This window comes from Vanderwaltozyma polyspora, genomic scaffold (genome assembly GCF_000150035.1).
Source record: "Vanderwaltozyma polyspora DSM 70294 KpolScaffold1002 genomic scaffold, whole genome shotgun sequence".
NCBI lineage: Eukaryota > Fungi > Ascomycota > Saccharomycetes > Saccharomycetales > Saccharomycetaceae > Vanderwaltozyma > Vanderwaltozyma polyspora.
This window is the reverse complement of record NW_001834693.1, coordinates 271,647-296,519: the sequence shown is the minus strand read 5'-3', so window position 1 is coordinate 296,519 and position 24,873 is coordinate 271,647. Positions and strand designations below refer to the sequence as shown.

Genomic DNA, 24,873 nt, shown 5'->3' with positions numbered 1-24,873 from the left:
TAAACCAATTTCTTTATTCTTGAAAATGGAGACAGACTTTTTAATTAATTCTCTATACGAATTTGATGCACCCCCATCTAAAGGAGATTCTTCAATATAGCTGCCACTAGTTATTGTTTGATATAATTTTGATCCAATTAATCCTATTGATTGATAGAAATAATATTCATGAGGCAATCTTTGGCAAATAAAATCATGTACATCATTAGGAATTGGTCTTGTAGCAATACCTTGGGTTGAATTCTTACCATTTGTAGTTACAGAAGCAGATTTATTGGTATTATTAGATTTTTCATCAGAGATATTTTTATTAGAGTTCTTAGTATCATCTTTGGAATGGACTTCATCTTCTACATACAATTCCACTCTACCAGACTCTGTTAATACAGGCATATACCTTAATGCAGAATAACCCTTTTGGTATAATTCTGCATATTTTGGGCTATCTTTATCCATTGGGTTTGAAGATTGGAAGGCGTAAAAGTTTGCTGCTGAAGCGAAAACCATGTCCAATGCTACTTCGAATACTTTTGCAGTTGGGTATATTTGCAATGGTGGCAAAGTAATTGGTTGCAAATCATTACCTACCGCCATTGCAATGTCTACGAATTCTTCGTGTGAGATATCTAGATCTTTTAAGACTCTAGCTCTATCTACAAATCTGAACTCCTTATTTGGGAATTCCATACCGATAATGAATTTTTCAATCTTGGTTAGCATCAAACAATCAGTTGGCCCATAAATAGCATCGATATAATTATTATCTAGTAAATAGGACAATTGAATCCAAGAAGAGAATGGGGCAACTTGGTAAGTGATACCATTTTCAATGAAATAGTTTATCAAATCAGCTTGGAATCGTTTAGTATCAATTACGGTATTGTATCTAAATGGTTCTTGTGGTTGGACAGGCTGGTCAATGTAAGAAGATTCGTTACTTTTCATTAAGTTTTGCCATTGAGTCCATGCCCTATTTCTTTGTTGCAGAGTTAGGTCTCTGTTAGATCTTCTATTAGGAGATGTTGCTGCAGTTCCTTGAGGAGTAGTTGAGTTTGAATTTTTTTGAATCAAACCTAATTCATCATCAATTTGATTTGAAACTAAACTACCTTGAAACACGAAGATCGGAGTTATTTTGTATTCCTTAAAAATCTTCAAATCACTTTCTAAATACATCTTCAAACTTGTAGGAAATCCACCAATGGCATCCAGATATTGCTCTCTTTTATTAGTCAATAATCTGGATAAATAATGATTAACATCTATCCCTAAAGCAGCATTTTTCAAAGCTTCAATAGGGTATGAGCCGACTAATCCTCTTTCAAACAAAAAGAGTTCTAATGACTTGATAGGCATGGTTCAAAATAAAGGATGGTATGTATGTATTAATTTTTTTTTTGTCTCAAAAGGTTGTTTGGGAATATCGACGTTCAATTGATATTGATTGCTCTCCCCTCAAAAAAGATATATCGATCACAGGAATAAATAGCCGATAACAGTAAAACAAAAGATGGAAAACTAGTATAACTTAGATCTTGATACTGAAATATGATTTTGGCTAGTAAAAACAGTAACAAAATAAGTTGATAATATGTCTGGTAAAACTAAAACTAAAAATAAAAAAATAGATTAAATTAAAATAATAAAATCAAAAATATTTCAAAAACAAAAAAATTAAAATTTAAGAGCCAAAATTTACTGTAACAAAAAAACTAACTAAATATTGTCAATTGCTCCTTATGTTCCTATCTAATGCCCCAAAATAGCTACTCAATTGGTAGATCTATTCAATTTGTATTCATTATTTTATATGTTATTTTACTCAAATTGTGTTCATCAAATTTTCTTCATCTTTAAATATTTTCGGAACTTCGATATTATCACGAGATCCGGGTAACCCGTCCATTGGCCAAATAATACAAACACACCATTACTGTTGGGAAATGAGCCTACAATTGAAGACAGACATATTTTGAGCAACTAGTAGTGTCGTTATCAAGAAATCATTCAATATAACTGTCTCATATTAACATGCATGTTCAGTTTAACATTAACCGATGGTTTCAATTTTCATGCAATGCAATATACTGTTGCTTAGCACTGTCTCTTCTATAAATAAGTAGGTGTCTGCAAAAGAGAGTTCAAGCTGTTTCCTGCAATTGACGGGGTGATGATTGCTTCAATGTATTAAAAACAAATTAAATATTTGACTATCAGGATGAAGTCAGAAGTATTTTATAGTTTAATTGTATTAAATTTATGGTGGATAATCTATCAATTGTATCCGTATCTTATGAGTACTAACTGTGTCCATATATGGCATTGATATCCCGTTCTTTTAAGCCCTCGGGCCTGAACTAATATAAAAAGTAGTTTCGAAACAGCATTTCGAAATTAGTTTAAAGGAAAGAAGAGATGTATGTAATAAAAGAGACTGTTTTGGTATTTGAAAGTTGTGTCTTTGTCCAATTGCATTCTTGATCCATTGAGTAAGAGGTCAGGTTAGTGTGTGTGTACGGTACGTGTGTATTTTAAGTTTTTAGATACAACGTTCGTTAGTGATCCTGAAACATATAATACTTTTTTAATTGCAAGAAATTAATTTAGTTTAGCTTTACCACACTATTACGATGAGAAGTTCAATTTTAGTGACATTGGTAACGCTTTTGGTTACTTTAGTTCAAAGTATTTCTAATGATGAATTGTTGAAGTTATCTAAGCAAAATTCGAATCGTATCATTGAATTGAATGATATAAATCATAAACAATTACTAGGTTCTAATAGAGATTCGTTTTTAGTTGTGTTATTAACTGCAACTGCTCCAGAGGTCAAATGTCATGTTTGTATAGATTTTGATCCATCTTTCGAAACTATTGCTACTTCTTGGTTTAAAGATCATCCAAATGGTCAATCGAATTCTGGTGAAAAATCTTCGATGTTCTTCTTGAGGGCAGACGTCAAGGAAACAAAGAATATTCCAAAAGTTTTCAAATATTATAAGATTGAGCATGTTCCTCGTGTCTTTTTGTTCTACCCAGGTGGAGATATTGATACTTACAGCATCATTGAATTGGGTAATGATGCAGGTATTGAACGTGTAAAGAAAGCTTTGGCTAGAGTACAGCAATTAACTTCAATTACTGATATTAAATATTATGAACCATTCGATATGACTTCAAGTGCCTTAAGTGCTTTCACCGTATTCTGTGTCGTCTTTCTCATCAAGAAGTATAGATCATTTGTCAAAAAATTATTCTTCCAAAGATTCATATGGGGAATTGCTACTGTTTCATTTATCATTCTAATGTTAGGTGGTCATATGTTTAATAATATTAAAAAAGTAAGATATGCTGGTGTAGATAATGATGGTGCTATCCTCTATTTCCTACCTGGTCAGTTACAGTCTCAATTTTCTATTGAAACCCAAATTATCGCTGTTATATATGGTATCTTAGCCATATCAGTAACCTCTTTAACAATTGGTATCCCAGCAGCTAAAAAATTCTTGAAGAATGAAAAGAACTCAAAACCTTTAATTGCTGTTTTACCTATTTTACTGGCTCTATTAACCTACATTGCATTTTCTGGTTTGGTTAGTGTCTACAAGATTAAGCAACCATCTTATCCTTTTGGTTTGGTGAAATTGTCATCATTCTTTTCTTAAATAAATATGAGCAACTTTCTTATTTAAATTTATATACTTTTAATTATTATATAATAGGAAATTTAATGATATTTTGGTAATTGTAGAGTAATTTTTAATTTGGCCAATTTACCAAGAGAATGGATTGCGACCATGTCATTAATTGCTACATGAGGTCTGAAAATATCATAGCACTCCTATTAAAAGTGTGAAATAGAAATTAACTATACGGCCAAAACATCAATAAAAAGATACATAAATAAATAATTGTCCTGTAAAATTCATTCATTACATTATTGTTTGACACAGCAATTACTAAGTTTCATCTGGCAAATCAAAAGAACGATCGGCTTTCTTTTTGCTGCCACCGAATAAGTTCTTACCTAACTTACCTACTTGTGTAATAGTACCAATACCAGCACCAACAACAGTTGTACCAGCCTTTAAACCAGTACCTAAACCACTTCCGACAACAGTAGTACCCGCTTTCAAACCTTTACCAAGGCCTTTAGAGGCAAAATCACCTACCTTGGTTTCTCTCTTGGAAACGTTTAAGGTGTATTTAGGTTCAAATTCAAAATGTAAGTATAAAGTACCACCATCTTCACCAGATGGACCTATTACATGGACATCAAGATCTGTTGGATTAGTTGGATCAACATCTGACAAGGGAACAATTGCTCTACCAATAAAGTCATCTTTATTACCTGCATCCCAATCCATAACCTTTATAGATAAAAATTGATTAACACGATTATTGATTTGAACCACCGTTGTATCGTTCCATACTGGATTTAGAGTCTTTTTAGCCACTTTTGTCTTATAGAAAGATTCACCATCACCATCTAAATAAAATTTCAAGTATGGGTCAGAGAAACCGTTGCTATCTGAGGCTATCAAATTGCTTGCACTCTTTGCAGTAATTTGTAACATACCAGAATTTGTAATTAAATCAGCTGTTGGCAATTCACTAACCTTGATTGGAAACCAAGATGCTTGAATCATTAATTTCCCACTAGAAACACCCGATAGATTTAAAATAGATGGTTTGTTATAACAGTTCTTAACTAATTCAATTGTAGGGATGCTGACTTCACAAAGGCATGCCTCTGCTTTATTGGCATTTCTATTCTTCGAAATTCTGAGAGTAGTCACAGACCACTCTAACTCTCTAATCATAATATCACCATTCCAGCCTGTCTTGATAGATCTTGTAGAAATTTTAGGACTTGTGAAACGAGGATACCCATTACCGTCAAAAAATGCTTGAACAAATAAACCTGGAGTAGGTAGTTCACCACTTAATACAGTGACAGCCAATACACCTGAATTGAATCTAATTAACTCGTCTAAAGTTAATCTTTGCTTATAACTGAACATTTCCTCTAAATCATTAATTTCAGCTTCTTCATTTTCAAGAGCTTGTTTCTCATCTTTGGATATTTCTTCACTTTAGCACTGGCTTTCTTGAGAAGCAATTTAGCTTTCTTCTTTTGAACCTTTTCAGCATCACTTATTTCTTCTAATGTCATTACAGGAACAGCCGGATAGAATGACAGGTAATATTTCACAGAACCACTAATTTTTTTCTTTCTTATAATATTACTTACAATGGCATTCTCATCAACATGTTCTACGTATAAGTCATCAGGTCCTTTTTGGAATAAATCTTGAGTTTTTAAATCTACAATACCAACAGGACGATCGTTATTTGATGTTTCGACATCCATACATTCTAAGGATATTCTCTGATTTGGAGAAGTAACAGCAACATAAATTGCTTGATTCCAAATAGGATTTAGAGTATGTCTTTTATCAATAGTTCTACCTCTTGGTATACCATTAACCAATATTCTGACGTAAGGGTCGATTTTTCCAATTGTTTCCAAATTCTTCAAATTGTTTGCTTTATTGATATAAATCCTGACAACACCAATTGGAGGGGTATATGCTATGGAGCTGGACCCTGTATCTAATTCTACAGGCTTCCAATATGTTGTCAGTTTTATCTCAGCAGCTGAGTTCTTTAACGGAATATACTTTTTGTTAACTTCTGTCCTATCAATCAGATCATTTAAGGATTGAATTGTGCTTGCTAAAACTTCACCCTTGTTATTTTTTACAACAATTCTGTATCTGGTCTTACGACGATCGGTAATAATCGATTCGTACCCTTCATTCCATTCAATTGTATCTGAACATTCAGCACTTTTTGTAGTTAATAATAATTTTGTGCCCAAGAACAATTCCACATAGGCAGATTGTTTCTTACCAGGTTCTGCTGGTAATCCACGTACATCCTCCACAATAACCTTGGCAATACCAGTGTTTAAATCTGGCACATCTTCTACTGTACCATCTGGCAGCTTCTTTGATTCCAGAGTTGGGAAAAATCTTAAATCAAAATTCAATGAACCCACATTCTTAGAGTTCCTTAGGAAGTGGGTATAAATATTCTTTTCAACTGGATTATCTTGTAAGGAGTTCAAATTGTATTCAATTCTACCTAGCACTTTATCCTTTAATTTTTCACGTTTGTCATAGACATTAATAGAAAATGGATCAGTGAAAGTGTTCAATAGTACATAAATAGTTTCATTCCATACAGGATTCAATGTGTCTCTTACAGTTCTTGTATTACCTACAGTGGTTCCTGATAATTCAAAGGTCAAGTATGGATCAATAGAATCCTCGACAGACAAAGATGAGCGAATAAGATTCTTCGCATTCTTCACAGTAATTTCTAAAACACCGATAGCAAGAGCAGAACCAGATAGTAGTCTTGGAATGTTCAATTGAAGTGAAAATGGTGGTAGTAGAATTGGTCCCATATACTTATATGCCATTTGCATGGCCAAACTTAGTAGTCCAGGAATTGATAAAATTTCCCAATTAAATATAGAGTCACCTAGTAACATCAAAATGAAGTCGATGTCTGGAACTTCTAGCAATTGAATGTTCACAGTTTCTACATGTGGATATGGGGTCATTAGTTTTACCCCTACCCTAGTTTTGGCACAAAATGCTATGCTTGAAAGATAAATTGGTAAAGTCAAACCGAACATTTTTGCTTTGACTACACATCTTTGATTAACGTAATTTCTCAATTGCTTAGCGCTCATATCACTGTGATCATGTGGAGTCAATGATACCCCCCAATCCATTACAGCCATATCTTTGCTAGTATTTTGGAACGTTTTAACATGATCTACCCTTGGAGGTTTTATACCCAAGGTTAATTGATCGATCCAAATGGCTTTAATAAAGCCTGGAATTGCAGGATGGGTTGCCAATAATTCATTGACTTGTTGAGCGACCATTTGTGACACGGTGGGTTCAATTCTGATCCAATATTTATCTAAGAAATTATTGATCCATTCTAAAGATTCATAATCGTCATCAATCTTCTGAACGGTGAATTCCTTTTGTATAACCTCTCTTATAGATGCTCTGTATCTCTTGATCGAAGTTCTGAAATAGATCATTGATATGACCATAACAAAGAAGACTGGAGCCAAAGACAGTTTAAACCAACCCAATAAGAAAGATAAGACACCACAAATAAAGAAAATTGCAACAGAGTGATACCAGTCACCATAAAATTTATCAGGGATAACGTTATCCAAGATAGTTTCCTTATCTAAATCGACCAATTCATCTTGATAGGACAATTCATCTTTTTCTTCCCAACCACCAATTTGTTTCCAACCAACATAAGAAGCTTCTTTATGTTGTCTTCCAGTAATACCAACCCCTACGTTAACAGCCTTTTCTTCAGAAATACTCTTACTAGGTGGTTCCATACCAGGAAATGGAGGAGTTGGAATGATTACCTCTTGGCCACTATTCTTTGCATTTTGATTATTATTAGCAGCAGCAGTAGCATCAGCATTGGAAACGCTCTGGCTGGCAATAACATTGTTCAAGTTATTACCAATGGTGCTGCTACGAGTAGGTCTCCTATCATTTGTTAAGCTTGAAGAATTCGTGATAGTACGTTCAGCAGAAGGAGTGATATTCCCCGCTGTGGTTGTATCAACTGCCATACTCCAAAACTCGGTTGACTAAGCTACCTTCTATTGCTGATCTTTCGTCCTTTTCTCACCAGCAAATGTATCCCTTCTGTAATCTTTTCGAAGCAACTTACGAAAACCTTGACGAAATAGATATACGTATGTATATGTGGAAACCGACAATGAATAGAACCAACTTCAAATTAAATATGTAATTGGATTTCAATTTTCCCCCTGTAGCTCTCAATCCTGTGATCAAGCTTTTCAATGGCTAGCTCTCTTGATATCAAACAATTGCAAAAGAAGAAAGTATCCAAAGTATCAATCCGCTGTTGAGAACACTTTTTACTTTATCTCGAACCAAGATTAAAAGTGTATACTAACTACAGTACCAAAAAATTATAATAAAAACTCTAAAACCTTCCCTCTGAAGTTTAAAACTTTATATTAAAGTTGCATCCATTGAAACAAATTTTTAAGGTGTTAAAAGCTAAAAACTAAGGGTTAAAAACACTTATCTTTTATACAAATGAGATGTCTCGTAGCAAAAATATTGATCACTTTTCAGTTTTTCCTTAATTTTTCACTTTTTTCACTTTCAGCTTATTTTTGGGATTCGGTCGGTCGGTTTAGTCAAAACGAAATGATTTGATCTATCCGGCAGAGCAGGGGAGGGGGGGAGGGCAGAACGAGAAGAGGAAGAGAAAGGGGAAAATGTGGAAACAAGCATACTCAAATTTATCCATTGTCGCCCTTCGAAGAAAGAATGGAATTGGTATTGGAATTGGTATTGGATTAGGCTGATGTGACAGTGATGTTCGTTTAGGAAATTCATTCAATCTTATGTGATTGGATTGAATTGGAAGGAATATCTCTTTTTAATTGTTTCCTTCATTTTAATATTACATATATATTATATTTATACATCAATACTTGTATTTATATTTAGGTTAGTGGAAATGAATTTTTTTTTCCTTTTAGTTATCTTCTGTGAAAGATACGTCAGAAGCTTCTTCTTCGTCGTCGTCGTCTTCAATAAAACTGTCATCTGATAATTCAATGGCTTCAGTGTATGACTTTCTGTTATTGTTAGTGGCTCTAGATGATCTCTGTCTTCTTGGTTGTAATGGTTCTTCGTCGTCTTCGTCTTCGTCTTCATCTTCGTTTCCTGAATTGTCACTGATTTCTAGATCACTTTCATCTGATAACACAACTTTCTTACCTCTCTTTGGTGCAGGTTTCTTAGTAATAGTTTTAACTTCAGCTTTTGGTGTCGCTGTTTCAGATGCACTGGTATCTTCAAGTTTATCAAACGATTCACTGATTTTTTTGAATTTACTGGAAAATGCACTTAATCCCAGTTCTTCATCTTCTTTCTTTATATCTTTGTCAAATAGCGTAGATCCACTGGCTGGGGTAGGAGATTGGCTTTCTACTTTACTAGTTTCAGACTTGACTACAGATGGTGTTAGTGAAGGTTCTTTGGATTCACTCTTAATCTTGGCTGGGGCTTTCACCTTAACTTTAGTTGATGGCTCGATCAATACTCTTTCAAAATCAGATTCGATCTTGATTTTCTTGGTTTGCTTTCTAGGTTTCTTTGCTTTCTTCGATGGGTCGTAATCATCGTCACCACCAGCCTTACCTCTTTTACGCTTACCCTTGCCGGCGCTTGGTATGTCACCATTACGCAATTCTTCATCTAATAACAAAAATTCTTGGTACTCTTTTTCAAAAGCTTCCAAATCAGTATTCCATAGATCCTTTGGACTCAACTTTAGCAATGTCTCTAATTCAATCTCTTTTTCTTGTTTTTGAGCTCGTAGTTTCTCATATCTTTCCATAGTCAAGTCCCATAATTTCATACCTAACAAATAGTCATAAGAACCTACAATATCAGATGGTTTATGAACCGTGTCATCTTGTTCTTCATTTGCATTCCCTTCTTCTATTTCATTCCCTTCTTCTATCTCTTCAATCTTGACCGATCCATAATGTGGTTTTCCATCTTTGTTAATTCTCGGAAACCCAAATCCTTCTAATTCTTTCATAATTATCTTTTTAGCTTTATTACTGACTGTATATTCTTTGTCAATAATCATCTTCAGGAATTTAACTTGGAATGAAATTTTCTCAACAGTCCATTGTAATTTTTGAGACATATAATCTTTTCTTTTTTGGTAAAATTCTAATCTGACATAATAAAATTCAGTTAAAATGTCAAGAACAGTGTCATACTTCCTAATCTTGCCGTGTGCATCAAATGCGACCATGTTCTTTAAATTAACTTGGGATACCAATTTAAATCTGTCATAGACACCGATCTTCTTAGTTTTAGCCATTTCTTCTGGGGTTAAGGTAATAATAAAACGAATATCATTTGTGTGTTGTTCTTCCATATCTTTGATCCATGGTTTCGTTTTTTCATTACCACTTAAACCTAAAAGCAGATACTCCTTGATACTAGATGTCCACGTTCTAGCTGGCACTTCTGTAATTTCTAATACATTAGGGCCAACTTGTTCTACCTTACCGTACAATCTGAAACGATGATCATCAACCTTCTCAACTACACCTTTCCAACCTCTATACCACGGATACATTTCATCCATTACCTCATCATTCATTAAGTGTCTAATATTCTTAATAATATCAAGGGGATTGAATGAAGGAATGTTAGTACTCCAACCCGTACCAATACCTTCGGCACCATTAACTAGAACCATTGGAATAATAGGCAAATACCATTCAGGTTCAATAGGAGAACCATCATCCTCTAGATAGTTGAATAAAGCATCATCAGAAGGATGAAAAATTGATCTGGCTACTTTATTCAATTGTGTGTGAATATATCTCGCAGCTGCTGCATCTTTACCACCAGTTGCCCTGGAACCAAAAGAACCAGCTGGCTTTAATAAATAGATATTATTAGTACCGACAAAATTCTGAGCTAACCCAACGATTGTTTGTTGTAGAGATTCTTCACCATGATGATACGAAGTCTTTTCTGAAACCTTGGCCGCTAAGGTGCCGACCTTAATTTCATATGTCAGATTAATTTTAAAACAACAAAACAAGACCTTTCTTTGACCTGGTTTAAAACCGTCTAAAACGCTAGGAATGGATCTAACGTTATCAGCAAGGGAGAACAGAATTAATTCTTTGTTGATGAAATCACTAATTGGGATAGCATCTAAATTTGGATCTAAAACTGTACCGGGCTCGTATTGTCTCAACCATTCTTTACGATCATCAGCCTTCTTTTTAGAAAACGCTAATTCAATTAACTTTTTATCGTCTTCTTGCAACTGATGAAATATTTTCAAGTGTCTGTCTAAGTCAGCAAAATATTCACGGAATTCTTGACCCAAAGATGTACCCAAACCTTTATAATACTTATGTTTCCATGTACAATTTTGACCTTCTTCATCTCTCCATTTTTCATAATCAGGTATATTATAAAATTGTATTGTTTGTTTTCTTGGCTTTGATATCTTTACTTTAATAATAGGTGTGATAAATTCTTGTAAAAATTCTGGAATGTTTAGAAGACCAGGAAATGATGTTTCTAAGAAATTAATGATTAAACCCTTAATATGTGAACCATCATGATCTTGATCTGTCATGATCATTAAATGACCATATCTTAAAGATTTTGTGTCCTCGTACTTCTTCTTATGTTGAAGACCCATTATCTTCTTAATAGCTTCAATTTCAGCATTTTTATTGATTTGATCAGCACTAGCTTCTCTGACATTTAACATTTTACCACGAAGTGGATAACAGCCAAAATAATCTCTACCAACAACTGTAAGACCTAGGACAGCCTGAGACAACGCAGAGTCACCTTCTGTCAAAATCAAGGTACATTTATGACCTTCTTTGGTACCTGCTTTGTTAGCATCTTCTAATTTAGGGTATTCAGTAATTCTGATCTTTCTTGTACCATCAGATTTTTTTAGTGCATTTTGGTCATTTTGGTTTGCAACATCCAAAATTTTATCGAAGAAATCAGTCTTCATAATTTTATTTATAAAGACGTTGCTTAATTCACATTTGGAACCAAAATCTCTTACTCTAGTAGTTAATTGTTCTTTTGTTTGAGAAGTGAACGCTGGATTTTCAATTAAAGAGTTTATAAATATGAACATGTTATTCTTGATTTGGAATGGTTTCACAGTTTTTTTTGATTTCTTCTTTATGGCTTCTGATACTTTTTTGACAATTTGGTCAGTGATGTAATTGACATGCGTACCTCCAGAAGTTGTTGCAATAGAATTAACAAATGAGACTTGTTGAAAAGATGCTTCTGATGAGGAAAATGCGACTTCCCAACGGTCGTTTACTTTTTCATATAGGATTGTTGGTGTCTGTAAATCTTCTGTAGATTCACCGCTTTCCGTTAATTTCTTCTTTTCTAAGGACTTTAAATATAATTCGACATAACTTTTAAAATTTCTAATTTTTAAAGGTTTACCATCTAAGTAGACGTTTATATCTCTAACAGAACCATTAATATCATAAACACGACGACGCATAACCCCTACAACATCGTCATCTAATTTTTCCATTTTGAATCTTTTCAAATCAGGTTTGAATGAAACCTTAGTGTATGATGTACTATTTTTATAGGAAGTAATTTTTGGAGGATGGCAAGTATTCATATTATCTTCCCATCTTTGAATATATTTCTTACCAGTTGATGGATCAGCAGTTTCTAATATGAATTCGGTAGAGAATATGTTACATAATTTAGCACCATAACCATTTCTACCACCAGTGACTTTTTTTTCATCGTCATCATAATTTGAAGATGTTAGAAGATGGCCAAAAATTAATTCAGGGATGTAAATTTTTTCTTTATCATGAATTTCAATTGGAATACCTTTACCATCATTCTTAATCTCAATCAAATTCTCCTCTGGATTAATATTGACATCAATACGTTTCATAGACGGGTCACGGACCTTGTTATCAGCAGCATTAACTAAAATCTCATCAAAGATCTTAAATAACCCTGGAACAATCTTAACTTGTTTCTCCTCTAGTGATTCATTCTCAACATTATAAATCCATTGCTCTTGTTCTTGGACTTCAACTGAACCAATATAAGTATCCGGTCTCTTCAAAATATGTTCCAGTTGAGATATCTTCTGATATCTCTCAGAAGCTGTCTTCTCATCGTTATCCATCTCTTGCTCTCTCTCGTATCTATATGAGTCTCAGAATGAAAGAAAGAAAGAAATCTGCTAATCGAAGTATCTAATTATTCTTATCTATGTTTACTGAAGGTCAAACAAAAATAATCAAAAATAAAAAAAATAATAGTACCCCTCTCAACAAATAAGATTCTTAGACCAGTGTTATCTACTAGAATAAACTTATCCCAGAATATAAAAATTGATACCAGATGTGTTTATTCTTTTAAAGATAAGACTACATCAACTAAGAATAAATAAGTAACCATTTTATTTCAAGATTAAAGAATAAAGATACGATACATAGTATGATGATGTTATTAATTACATGATACGCGTAAAGATGGAAAAAAAATAATGTCAGAAAGTAACACGAAACCAAAATTGAAGGTAAAAGAAACAAATCAGAGGGAAGTTTCGAGGATGGAACTGATCCCAAAGGATTAGGAAGGTTGGGGTTGTTTGTACTTTGTGTGTGCAACGGTTGTCAAAGACATGGGATTATTTAGAATACAATAATAGACGCAAGTGGTATAGTATGTTAAATTGGTACTTTTAACGATATAAATAAATCTAAATAGAATTATTTAAGAATATTCGAATAATAAAGAGTAGAATAGAATAGAAAAGAATAAAATAAAATAAAATACACTTTTTGAATATTCATGGTCTCAATAATTAAGGGGGGATATTGGAATATAATGGATGAATATAAAATAGAATAATAGACTAACAGAGGCAATGCACAGTTAAAGGAAGTAGGAAAGAATATGAGAAATGGTAAAATACTTGACTGTAATAGATAGGTTAGAGAGTAAGTAGAATCTCTATATTGCAGCAACGATAAAATAAATTAAAATAAAATAATGGTAAGGTAAACTTCCTTTGCAAATGATAACCGTTAAACGTAGGAAGATGAGTAAACTTGGAAATGAGAAGGGAAATAATCATCAATTTCTTGTTTGAAATTAATCAACAATATCCCATGAGTCAACCTTCATTGTACCCTTTTCTGCTAAGTTTGTGTGGAATTTCAATGCATTTCTTAACATATGTGGTTCATGTAGACAACCATGTTTGGCAGCATAGTGTTCAGATTGTGATAAGTAATCATTTAATAGATCTCTGTAATCTGGGTGAGCACAGTTGTCGATAATGGCATGTGCTCTTTCCTTTGGAGACATTCCTCTTAGATCTGCTAGACCTTGATCAGTAACAATAATATCTAAATCGTGCTCGGTTTGGTCAACATGTGAGGCCATTGGAACAATGGTAGAAATACCTGTTGGATCAACTTTAGTTGGTCTGGCGGATGGTGCGTGCATAATAGATAACTTAGCGTTTCTTAAGAAATCGGCAGAACCACCTAAACCATTCAACATTCTTGACCCACTGACATTTGTGGAATTAGCATGAGCATAAATATCAACTTCTACAGGAGTGTTCATAGCAATGACACCCAAACGACGAATAATCTCTGGATTGTTGGAGACTACTTGAGATCTTAAACAAATCTTGTGTTTGAAGTTATCCCAGTTACTGAACACTCTGTCAAAACCATTCTCAGTTAATCTAATGGAAGTGGCAGTGGCATAATCTAAAGAACCGTTGTCAAATAAATCCAAGAAAGAATCTTGCAAAACTTCAGTCCATACATTCAAATGCTTGAAATTAGCATCGGTCAAACCTTCAATAACAGCATTGGCGATGTTACCGATACCACTTTGCAATGGCAATAGATTGTCTGGTAATCTACCTTGATTGACTTCATGTCTGAAGAATTCAACTAAATGAGAAGCAATAGCTCTAGACATTTCATCTGATGGGGTGTTTGGTGGGACTTTGTCATTTTCATGAGTTTCAACAATAGCGACAACTCTATCTGGATCAACAGGAATAGCATCCAAGCCAGATTTATCATCGACTCTACAATATGGATATGGTTTTCTGTAAGGTGGCAGACTTGGCATATCAATGTCATGTAAACCTTGGAAAGATGGAGTCTTTGTATTAACTTCAACTATAATCTTATCACTAACGGATAAGAATTCTGGGGAGCCACCCACAGCAGGACCTGGAACAATAGAACCATCTTCCTTGATAGCAGTGGCTTCAATAATAGTATAATCTAAGATTTTACCATCGGTTCTCTCCTTTGTATAAAAACCATAAGTTAAATCTTGAGGGAACATAGATAAATGTTTATCAAAGAAATTGATTTTACCTGAATTAATAGCTTTTGCAATTGGTTTACCAACTTGATGAGGAGCTCTCCTTATAATCATATCATTTTCAGCCCAACGACATTCTTCTGGACCCGCAGAAGCACCAACGAATAGATTAAACCTTAGTTGACCTTGCAAATTATTCTTTTCAACATGTTCAGCAATAGCTTCAGGGACAGCCTTTGGAGCACCTACACCTGTGAAACCTGACCAACCGATGTATTGACCATTTTGAAACAATGGAACCAATTCATGAGCTTCTTTAACCCTTGATAGGTAAGGAATATGTTTGACTCTTTCTCTTAAAAGTTTTGAAACAGTCATCTTCAAGTTTAGTATAAACTATTTTTGTATGAACCTTAATTGGGGGATAGCAACAAAATATAAAACTTGTGCTTTAATATGCTAAAAGTTGAATAATCGAACTTGTTGTTGGAATCTTGAAGAGCAGGATCTGATATTAATCGATATGACTTCCAAGAGTTTCCTAACGTAATATACTTTTAAATGGAATGGAATAGAATTGGGGGGTGGTGGTATCGACGGTAACAAATACTAGAATATGCGTATGTGTATGTGTTAACAACGACAGAAATGGGGGGATGTTCTTATATGGAGAACAGGCAGGTTAGCAAATGAGTATAGTATTTGGTAGATCTATAACTGTAATGAAAAGAATCTGTTAAGTCTGCACTGGATTTGGGATAGCTTTGAGATCTTCCTAACAAAAGAACAGTGGATCTGAGCTAATGGGAGGAATATACTATAAGCTAATTGGATGGGGGGATTGATATAAAGAAAGAAAAGTTGATGGCAATCAGATGATTCTTTTCTTGTTGTATTTATATGTTTGGTTTTTGGACCCTTCTACTTGGTGATGGTGATTATTGTTTCTTGTATTGATAATCAACAGTTTCTAACTTTTCTCTCCAACAAATGGTGGGGCAGTGGTGGTGAAGGAAGGGGGGTAAGATCCGTTGTTCTTGTTGTAGATGGATGGGGTGATGGAATTAATAACCTTAACGTTTAGATGATAAAAGAAAGGGCAAAACAGTTGGAGATGTTAGAGGATCAACAACTTCGGTATATCTAACGTTTATTGGTATATTGTTGTGGTTGTTATTTAATTGCCAATCTCAGGAATGAAAGAGAGATCTGGATTGAGATTGGAGAATTGAATAAAACGTAGTATTACAGTATATTGTTTTGAATGTGGTAACTGTAAAGGTGTGTTATAAATTAAATTAGAATCGATATCTTGTGTATCCAATGCTTGAATGAATACGATGTTTCTATAGACTAGAAAGTATTTAGCTGTTAAAATAAATATATAGTTTAAATCGAGGTGGTAAAACTTGTATAGCAAGAGAGATCCCAAAATGTGTATAGAATGGAGTTTGCAATAGCATCAATTAAATTGGAACTGAACATTTATTTATGTTTATATAAGGTTTTTGTCTTTGAACGTTGGTCTTAGAAAAAGGTTTAGTTGGACCAATCATATTGCAAGAGGACCACCCCCGGGGAAGGATCTGTGATTTTAAAATAACAGTTGAAAGAAACCCACTCGATATCTCTGCAACTACTTAACTTAAAACAATGTATTACATTACATTACATGATTCAATTCAAGAGACCATAAACCCTCAAAAAATGAGTTTGAGTGTACATTTACACTTACATTTGAAAAATCCTGATATACATACCATAAGGCAAAGGCAAAATACAAAGCCGCCATATGGGAAACGCAATGCATTAGACATTTCAACTCAACAAGACTCATCCTCATCCTCGTCATCATCATCCTGTTCCCAGCCTTGACACTCAGAAGAGATAGCTGCTAAAAGAAACTATTATACCTTGTAATCAAGCCTATTTTATGGCCTGACCTTTAAAGATAGTTTACATCATCAACCACCAGAAACGAGAAACCAGAAAAGAAAGGCAAGTGAAGAACCAAGTTTTGGCGGCTAGTACTTGGCTAAGACAATATCGACCATGCATATTCATGACCTGAACGAAACCAACTACAAGACAAGACCAATATCCAACCCCCCGTTCTTCTTCTTCTTTTACTAATATCACCCCCCAGTTCAACTATTAATTAACACACATCCCTGTTAAACGTTCAACCAACAAGAAACCTGGTAATTATCGTGAGGTTTTTATAAGAAAGAGTATCCCGAATATGGAAAAGCTTTAGAAGGTTGATGACGGATGGCTTTTCGAACCATTAGTACCAGGCAGCCAGGTATGTAAAAACGTATCGATCAATATCTCTTCTATTGAAGGAATGATCAATTGTTGAAATCGATTGATTTCATTTGCCTTCAACTTCAACTTGACTTCATTTGGCTTCACTTAATGAAATTGATAGGTTCAAGATGGAAGACTACCTACTACATGGAATAACTGAGACAAACTAGAATTTTGTATTGTTGGAAACTAACTAATTCATCTATGTATTAATAAAAAAGGGAAGAAGATTAAGTCTATTATGTAAGTAAGAACCGATTTGTGAGTTTGAGCGTGAGTGTGACGACGACGTTATGTTTGTCATAATATAATGCAATTTTTTTTTGTCTTTAGAGATAATGAAAAGAAACAGGATGAGAAGCAGCTTTAAACGTTGCAGATACGATATGCAAGGTTTATGGCGTTGGCTCGGGGAGCAGGGGGAGAAGGGAGAGGAAGGGGATTTAGTCTATTATTATTAATCCTTTTTTTTTTTAAATTTTTTTGATTTCTGATATTTCCTCTAGATTTATTGAAAAACTATGAAAAAATTTCGTTCCATAATAGTTTTTTTAGATCTTTAGTAGTCAATGAACTTTTGTAGTTATCGAAATCGAAAAATTCTGGTGAAATTGGCTCTCCCGATGGTTCATCATTTGGGTCATGATAAGTGCTTAAATATGGATGTTCTAATGCTTGTTCTGCAGTAATTCTTTTGTTTGGATCAAATATTAACATTCTTGATAACAAATCAAGACCTTCTGGATTAACGTTTGGGAACATTTTAATTAGATCAACAGGTTCATAAATCGGTAATGTGTTGATATAATTACGTGCTCTAGTTGATTCAATACACAACAAATCTTCGCCTGTTGGTGTGCCTAGGAATCCAAATATTAGCATTAATTGATGTCTATAATCTTTACCTGGGAATATTGGTCTTTTCAAAAATAATTCTGCTAATATACATCCACATGACCACATATCCATTGCTTTTGTATATTTGGCTGCTGTTAACATGACTTCTGGTGCTCTATACCATCTAGTTGCGACATATTCTGTCATTGCACTTGTCTCTTGTGGTTGTCCAAAGTTTTGTTCATTTGATATACGTGCTAATCCAAAGTCACATATTTTTAAATCACAATTTGAATTTATCAATAAATTTGATGGTTTTAAGTCACGATGGATAACATTACAGCTATGCAATGTTTTAACTGCTCTTAATGTCTGATAAATAAAATATTGAATATGGTCATCTGTTAAATTTTGAGTGTTAATCACTCTATGTAAATCGGTCTGCATCAATTCTTGAATAATATAAACTTCATTAAAATTTTCAAATGATTCAGGTCTTTGAATATCAAAAATTGATATAATATTTTCATGTTGGAAATACTTTAAAATTTTAATTTCACGTAATGTTCTTAATGCAAATAATGGTTTATCAAATGGTTCAATTTTTTTAATTGCTACTGTTTCAGATGTTGGCTTGTGTATAGCAGAACAAACAACACCATATGCACCTTCACCAAGTAATGATTTCAATTGAAATTCACTTGATATATTGAAAACTACTTTTTTACCCATTTTTTATTTATTTATTAATTTATTTATTATGTTCTTTTATGCTTTATCTCTTAATTAATCAAAAATCTATTGTAAAACTCCTGAATCAATGTTATTGATGATATATGTGATCTAATGGTAATTTTTAAACAATTTGGTGTTGGGTTGGATGCCCTTTTTTACATTAAATTCAAGGCTGCTTGATGATTATATTGTCTAATATTATTAGTCCAGAGCATATAACATTGCAAAACCAAATATTAGTATAACAAGATCTATCTATATATATATAGAAATAGAAATAGAGATATATAGAAAGGGAGTGTAAAGACAATAAGTAGGTTAGATCTTGCTACAAAATTATTAAAATCTAACATCAGAGTTGCAGTTTCAGGTTCAGATTCAGCTTCAGATTCAGATTCAATCAAAGTTTCAACATTTGACATTTGACATTTCGACCTCCAAGGTGTACAACTGTTTCATATAATTCAAACATTCTCTGTTCGAAAGATGTTTCAAGACAAAACAATTTTCAAAATTATAACTGGGCTTCGACTTCGACTTCGACTTCGACTTTGAAACAAGAAATGTCTGAAAGAGCAAGACAGAAGAGCAATAAAGTATCTATAAAACTGGATTAAGTGCATTTGTAAGATCATGTTGCCAGTACCACTACCACTATAATTTTGCAAGAATTGATGGTATGACAACTCCATTTTATCAATGCTTTTTGCTAAAATGGTGTCTAATAGAAATTTTTCAAGATAAGTGGATATAATGCTTATTTATACACGACTGATTGCATATTCTTTTACATTAAATAGATTGGGAGGTATTTTATCCATTTTATAGTTCCAGTAATCTTTGTTGTTCTAGTACAAAAATGAATGTTAGTAAGAAATTACATTTTTCTTATGCAGTTTCTTGTAAATGTTATCGAATATATATTAGGAATTAGAACTTGAATCAGAAATCAAGTATGAAAAGTTTTTCTAGTTTCCTTTGCCTTACCTTGCCCTGTCCTGGAAACCTGTCCAACTCTTTACTCATAAATTGCGGATATTGGGTACTTTCTTTAAAGATATTATTAATCTTTTTATGGTTGCACATTTATGCCTACTTCACAAATTTGGTTTGGTTCCATGACATAAATCTCTGTACCGTTTATAGTATTAGACTAGTAGGAGTATTGATGTAAGAGTACCGTTGTAGGAGAACTGGAATATTTTATTGAAAATAAAAATCTTGAAACTTATTATCATTGGTTGAACTTTTGAAACTTGATGTTGCTATTTAAATATCTTGGTTTTAGTGCTATGAGGGATGTTGGATATATCCTCTGCGATGAGTAGTACCTAGCAGGTGGTAGTCTTAATCGTAGCTGAGTAAAAAAGTAATAAGAAGAACGTTTTGGGAATATATTGAATGGGGTTGAAGAAATCTCTTTGGAGGTGGGTTCCTTCTGGTTTATAATAACAATTATTCATGTTTTTTTTCTTTCTTTTCTAGTTTAGCTAACAAATGTAAATTGCAACGACTACATTGATTCATTGATCGTGATGAGTACAATCGTTAAACCTATTGGAATGCTTATATAGTTTATCTATCGGAATTTTTCTACCATAACTATCACATCACCAATTTCAATGACAGCTTTTCGATATTGAACTCCAGTGGTACTAACTGTATATTATATGAAATTTGATTCTTGATGTTCTTGTTTATATTTTAACTTGTTGGGCTATTAATTAATAATTGTTCAATTCAAGATTTAAGGTGTTACAATAGAATTGGTGTTGTTAATATTTCAAGAAGGTAGATTCTCGAAAGTGTCACTATCAGATTAAAACTAGCTAGCTATCTTGTAAAAAAAGGAAAATTTTAACCCACATTTTTGAAAGCATTTTACATTTTATTAAAACCATGAATCAAGGGTTGATGAGATCGGTGCCAGCAAATTCCTATATCGATAACTTCGTACCTAGCAGTAGTGACAGTAATCATTCTAATAATCAGTTTATAAATGAATTGAGAGAACAAGATAGGTGGTTACCAATAAATAACGTTTCGAAATTAATGAAAAATGCATTACCTCAAACTACAAAAGTTTCTAAAGATGCAAAAGAATGTATGCAAGAATGCGTAAGTGAATTTATATCTTTTGTAACAAGTGAAGCTAGTGATGGTTGTATACTGGAAAAGAGGAAAACTATCAATGGTGAAGATATACTTATATCTTTATATAATCTAGGTTTCGAAAATTATGCAGAGGTACTAAAAATTTATCTGGCAAAATATAGGCAACATTTAGTAATGAAGAACCAAGTATTATATGAACAAGAATTGGAATTGCTTGAAAATGAACAATGATCTATTCTATTTTACCAATTTCAATTCCTAGGTATATTTGAAACATTCTTCATACCACAATCTAATGTCAAAAATATATATTCCTCAAAATCAAAATTACTAATTAATGATATTCTTTAATATTCTTCCTTCCAAAATATAAAATAACTCTTTAACATTTAAAAATTAATTTACAATGGTGCCTTAAAACTCTGTAGGTTATATATGAATTTAATCTTTTTAGATGATATTAATATTTTCAGCTACAAGAGAAAAGTATCCCTACAATAATATATTGAGTTGGTTCTATTGTACACTATATAAAGACTCTATTACAAATATAATCTAATACCTTAACTAAAATTTGAATCAAATTGATGTTTTAATTTGAAACTTCTTTGGTTTCTGTAGATTCATTTGCCTTAGCAGCTTCTTCTGCCGCTTTTTTTTCTGCTTGGGCCTTGGCCTTTGGATTGTCTTTAGCCTCAGTTTCAATGCCAAAAATTCTGTATAATAATTCGTGAGTATCTTCCTTACAAACCATCAAATTAATACACTTGCTACCTTTCCATACAGGTAAAAATAATGATTCAACTTCATCACCTTCTCTCTTAACTTCTAAGAAGCAACAACCAGAGCTCAAATCTCTCATCTTAGTAACAAATTCATCATCTACCTTTTGTTCAGAGATACCGTCAAAGCTTGGGAATGATTCTTGTAACAAGAATTTTAATAATTCTAGAGAACCTTGGACAATTCTGTCTGATTGCATGTGATGCTTCATGATTGGTAAAGCTTCACTTTGAATTCTCCATGGACATTCAATGTCACTTCTTTGAGATACAAATAATTTGACACCGGAATATATAATCTTTAATCTGTCTTCGTTGGCCTTAATAATATCCTTCAAAGCTGGACATACGGTATAGACAACTCTAGTTGGTTCACCAGTAGCATTACGCACCAAACATGTTGTTCTGTCAAAGATATTATCGATACCGTAAAAATTCCAACAACTTTTCAAAGATTCATGCTCTGAATCAATGAAAACAAATGGTTCTTCATTAGCATCACGAGGTAATTTTTCTTTCTTCTGAGGTTCAGCAGATTTAAATTTCTTTTGTAATGGTTCTTCAGAGGCAACAGCATCTTCTTCATCATCTAACTTTTCAAAAACAGTAATGAAGAAACCACCAGTATTTTGTTGGTGTGGGTAGACTCTGATACAGCTTGACAAATCAAATTTTTCAGCCTCTTCTGGAGTTGGCGCAAACCAAGATTCGACGGTGTTTTCGTCACCCTTCTTCTTTTCTTCCATATTTCTGTCAACAACAGGCCAAGTGGAAATACCCTTTGATCTGACTAGACCTGGTAATTTATCATCACAATTAACTAGACGAATTTTGTCACCCCATTTTCTCAAAGCAGCAGCAACAACAGCTTCATTTTCAATTGGATTCATAGAACAAGTAGAGTAAACTAGTCTACCCTTTGGTTTCAAAAGGTGTAAACCTCTGTTCAAAATGTTCAATTGAACTGTGTGTAAACCTAAACCACTTTGAGTGTTCCAGTCTCTCCAAACGTTAACATTTTTTCTCATAGTACCATCACCAGAGCATGGAACATCACATAAAACTCTATCAAATCTTAGGACATCTTTCTTTTGGGTAGCATCTTCATGCAGCTTAATACGAGGGAAAAATTGGGCATCATGGTTTACAACCATTAAATTGGCACTGTTCAATCTTTTTAATTGATGGACCAACATGTGGGATCTCTTTGCATCTGCATCATTGGCGACAACAAACCCACTTGGTTCATCATCTTCCATATGCAAAGCTTCAATCAATTGAGCGGTTTTAGAACCTGGGGCAGCACACATATCTAAAACGGTGTGATGTGGTTTAACTTCCAAGACAATTGGTGGAATCATAGAGACAGCTTCTTGTCTTGAAATGTTACCAACAGCATTTTCAACCACTAAGAATCTTTGAGTCTTTGCGAATTGTTCATTTTTTCTAATAACTGTTTTTGGTACATCTAATTGCCAAGCCAAATGGTTTGGATACCAAGGTAAATTGGCTGGTGCCTTTAATTTTTCACCTTCGAATTCTACATCTGTCAAATTTGGCAAGTGCTTTTCCTTAAATAGACGTGAGACTTCATTGGCATGGTTTCTTGAACCGGTAATTCTAAAAGTTAAAGGCAATGGAGCTTGACAAGTAGTTTTAAATTGGTCCCATTCATTTTCTGGAATGATACCTAAGTTCTTATAATAAGATTCCCATTTTTCATTGTCCTTAACTAGCTCATCCCAGTTTTTTTGAGCTTTTGAATCATCACGAGCACCAAAAGTTTTCTTGTTACCTTTCCTATACTTATTTCTTCTACCCATTGTTAAATATACAGCTTTCTACTCTGGTAAGAAAATATCTTCGACAAATAAAATAGAAATGATACCCAGAGGATAACGTTAAGTATATATTTGAATATTGGATGATTAAATTGTGTTAATATATGTGAAATATGTAAGTAGTTTTACCATTATATCTCTTCTGAGAATCGATGAGCTCTGAACAATTTTTTTTGTCAGAAACAGAAAAAAATTTGATTTCATGAAAAGAAATCGATGTTATTAGTAGTCATCATTAACGAAGTGTGTGTGTTCAGGTGAGATGAGATGAGATATATTTAATAAAGTGCAATCTTGCCAGCAATCACTTCTTTTAGTTTATCTCTATTATGGATGGCATTGTAGATTTTGTACATTTCTGTATCATATATCAGCAGGTGCATCTTCATAGTTTATTACCTTTGAAATAAACTGAGAAGGTCCTTCGCTTAATGAATTTGAGATTATTTCTTCATCACCATTTTCAACTTCTACAACTAGCATATCCTTTAACCATTTTTCTATCAGTAAACCTAATGTTATCAGACTTGATTCCTCGAATCTATTTATTAGATGTGGATATTTTCTTAAACATAATTGTGTGGCATAATAGTGAAGCACTCTTAAATCCAGGTTTGGCATTAAATCATCTTGATATAATCCTTCATTTTGGTCTTTCATCGCAATGAGTTCTAATTCTTCTCTACTTTTAAATGGAATAGGTACTAGGTGGTCAATTTTCTCAGCTAATACTTCATCTGCGCTAACTGGTTGGTTATTAAATCTTTTTATCAGATCGCTACAAGCTTCATAAATATTTCGATCCATCTGTAAATATTAGTGGTTGATTGTTCCTTCTTCACTGCTAGAGGTAGTTTAAGTTGGGTTGCTGGTAACACTTAATTGTATTTTTAACTATAATCACCAAGTTGAACTAGTAAATATATCGTATATGATAAACTATCGTTATAATTAATACTTTATTAGATTAAATGTTAACTATTCAAATTGATTTTTGTAATTACCATAAATTGATACTGTCATCCGGAACTGGTAAAAATAACAAAAGTTACTTAAACTGGAAATAAATTCAGAAATTATGAAGTTCAAAATCAAAATCAAAATCAAAAATTTCGTAACTTGAATGTAGACGCATCGCTATCAAATATGACAGTTCATGTAATGAGCACCGCAAACTGGTAAAAATATACAGAGAGAGGCATTTTGCACACAATTGGTAAACCAACC

The 24,873-nt window shown here is 33.2% G+C and overlaps 8 protein-coding genes and 1 further gene across 8 annotated transcripts in view, besides 2 other annotated features; 2 read left to right on the top strand and 7 right to left on the bottom strand.

The window, feature by feature from the left end:
• The window catches only part of MKT1, a gene marked incomplete at both ends in the record, with an annotated part of 2,458 nt that extends 1,102 nt beyond the window's left edge, over window positions 1–1,356 (bottom strand). Inside the window, one exon of the mRNA XM_001647274.1 lies at window positions 1–1,356. Within this exon, the coding sequence (XP_001647324.1) occupies window positions 1–1,356 (1,356 nt within the window).
• A 1,274-nt stretch (window positions 1,357–2,630) lies between these two features.
• OST3 (dolichyl-diphosphooligosaccharide--protein glycotransferase OST3) lies at window positions 2,631–3,665 on the top strand (the record flags this gene model as incomplete). The annotated part of the gene is made up of 1 exon (XM_001647273.1): window positions 2,631–3,665. One exon carries the CDS (start codon window positions 2,631–2,633, stop codon window positions 3,663–3,665), a length of 1,035 nt encoding a protein of 344 aa, XP_001647323.1.
• Window positions 3,666–3,959: 294 nt separating this feature from the next.
• Window positions 3,960–5,030: a sequence feature (similar to hypothetical protein; correction of possible frameshift sequencing error~similar to Saccharomyces cerevisiae TCB2 (YNL087W) and TCB1 (YOR086C)).
• On the bottom strand, window positions 3,960–7,690 carry Kpol_1002p114 (the record flags this gene model as incomplete).
• Window positions 5,033–7,690: a sequence feature (similar to hypothetical protein; correction of possible frameshift sequencing error~similar to Saccharomyces cerevisiae TCB2 (YNL087W) and TCB1 (YOR086C)).
• A 944-nt stretch (window positions 7,691–8,634) lies between these two features.
• TOP2 (DNA topoisomerase 2) lies at window positions 8,635–12,849 on the bottom strand (the record flags this gene model as incomplete). The annotated part of the gene is made up of 1 exon (XM_001647272.1): window positions 8,635–12,849. The coding sequence occupies one exon, from the start codon at window positions 12,847–12,849 to the stop codon at window positions 8,635–8,637; it is 4,215 nt and encodes a 1,404-aa protein (XP_001647322.1).
• A 974-nt stretch (window positions 12,850–13,823) lies between these two features.
• ACH1 (acetyl-CoA hydrolase) lies at window positions 13,824–15,404 on the bottom strand (the record flags this gene model as incomplete). Its single annotated transcript, XM_001647271.1, has 1 exon — window positions 13,824–15,404. One exon carries the CDS (start codon window positions 15,402–15,404, stop codon window positions 13,824–13,826), a length of 1,581 nt encoding a protein of 526 aa, XP_001647321.1.
• A 2,451-nt stretch (window positions 15,405–17,855) lies between these two features.
• On the bottom strand, window positions 17,856–18,905 carry FUS3 (mitogen-activated serine/threonine-protein kinase FUS3; the record flags this gene model as incomplete). Its single annotated transcript, XM_001647270.1, has 1 exon — window positions 17,856–18,905. One exon carries the CDS (start codon window positions 18,903–18,905, stop codon window positions 17,856–17,858), a length of 1,050 nt encoding a protein of 349 aa, XP_001647320.1.
• Window positions 18,906–20,807: 1,902 nt separating this feature from the next.
• Kpol_1002p110 (nuclear transcription factor Y subunit beta) lies at window positions 20,808–21,254 on the top strand (the record flags this gene model as incomplete). The annotated part of the gene is made up of 1 exon (XM_001647269.1): window positions 20,808–21,254. The coding sequence occupies one exon, from the start codon at window positions 20,808–20,810 to the stop codon at window positions 21,252–21,254; it is 447 nt and encodes a 148-aa protein (XP_001647319.1).
• Window positions 21,255–21,615: 361 nt separating this feature from the next.
• NCL1 (tRNA (cytosine-C5-)-methyltransferase) lies at window positions 21,616–23,628 on the bottom strand (the record flags this gene model as incomplete). The annotated part of the gene is made up of 1 exon (XM_001647268.1): window positions 21,616–23,628. The coding sequence occupies one exon, from the start codon at window positions 23,626–23,628 to the stop codon at window positions 21,616–21,618; it is 2,013 nt and encodes a 670-aa protein (XP_001647318.1).
• A 381-nt stretch (window positions 23,629–24,009) lies between these two features.
• RRN10 (Rrn10p) lies at window positions 24,010–24,453 on the bottom strand (the record flags this gene model as incomplete). The annotated part of the gene is made up of 1 exon (XM_001647267.1): window positions 24,010–24,453. The coding sequence occupies one exon, from the start codon at window positions 24,451–24,453 to the stop codon at window positions 24,010–24,012; it is 444 nt and encodes a 147-aa protein (XP_001647317.1).
• Window positions 24,454–24,873: the final 420 nt, after the last annotated feature.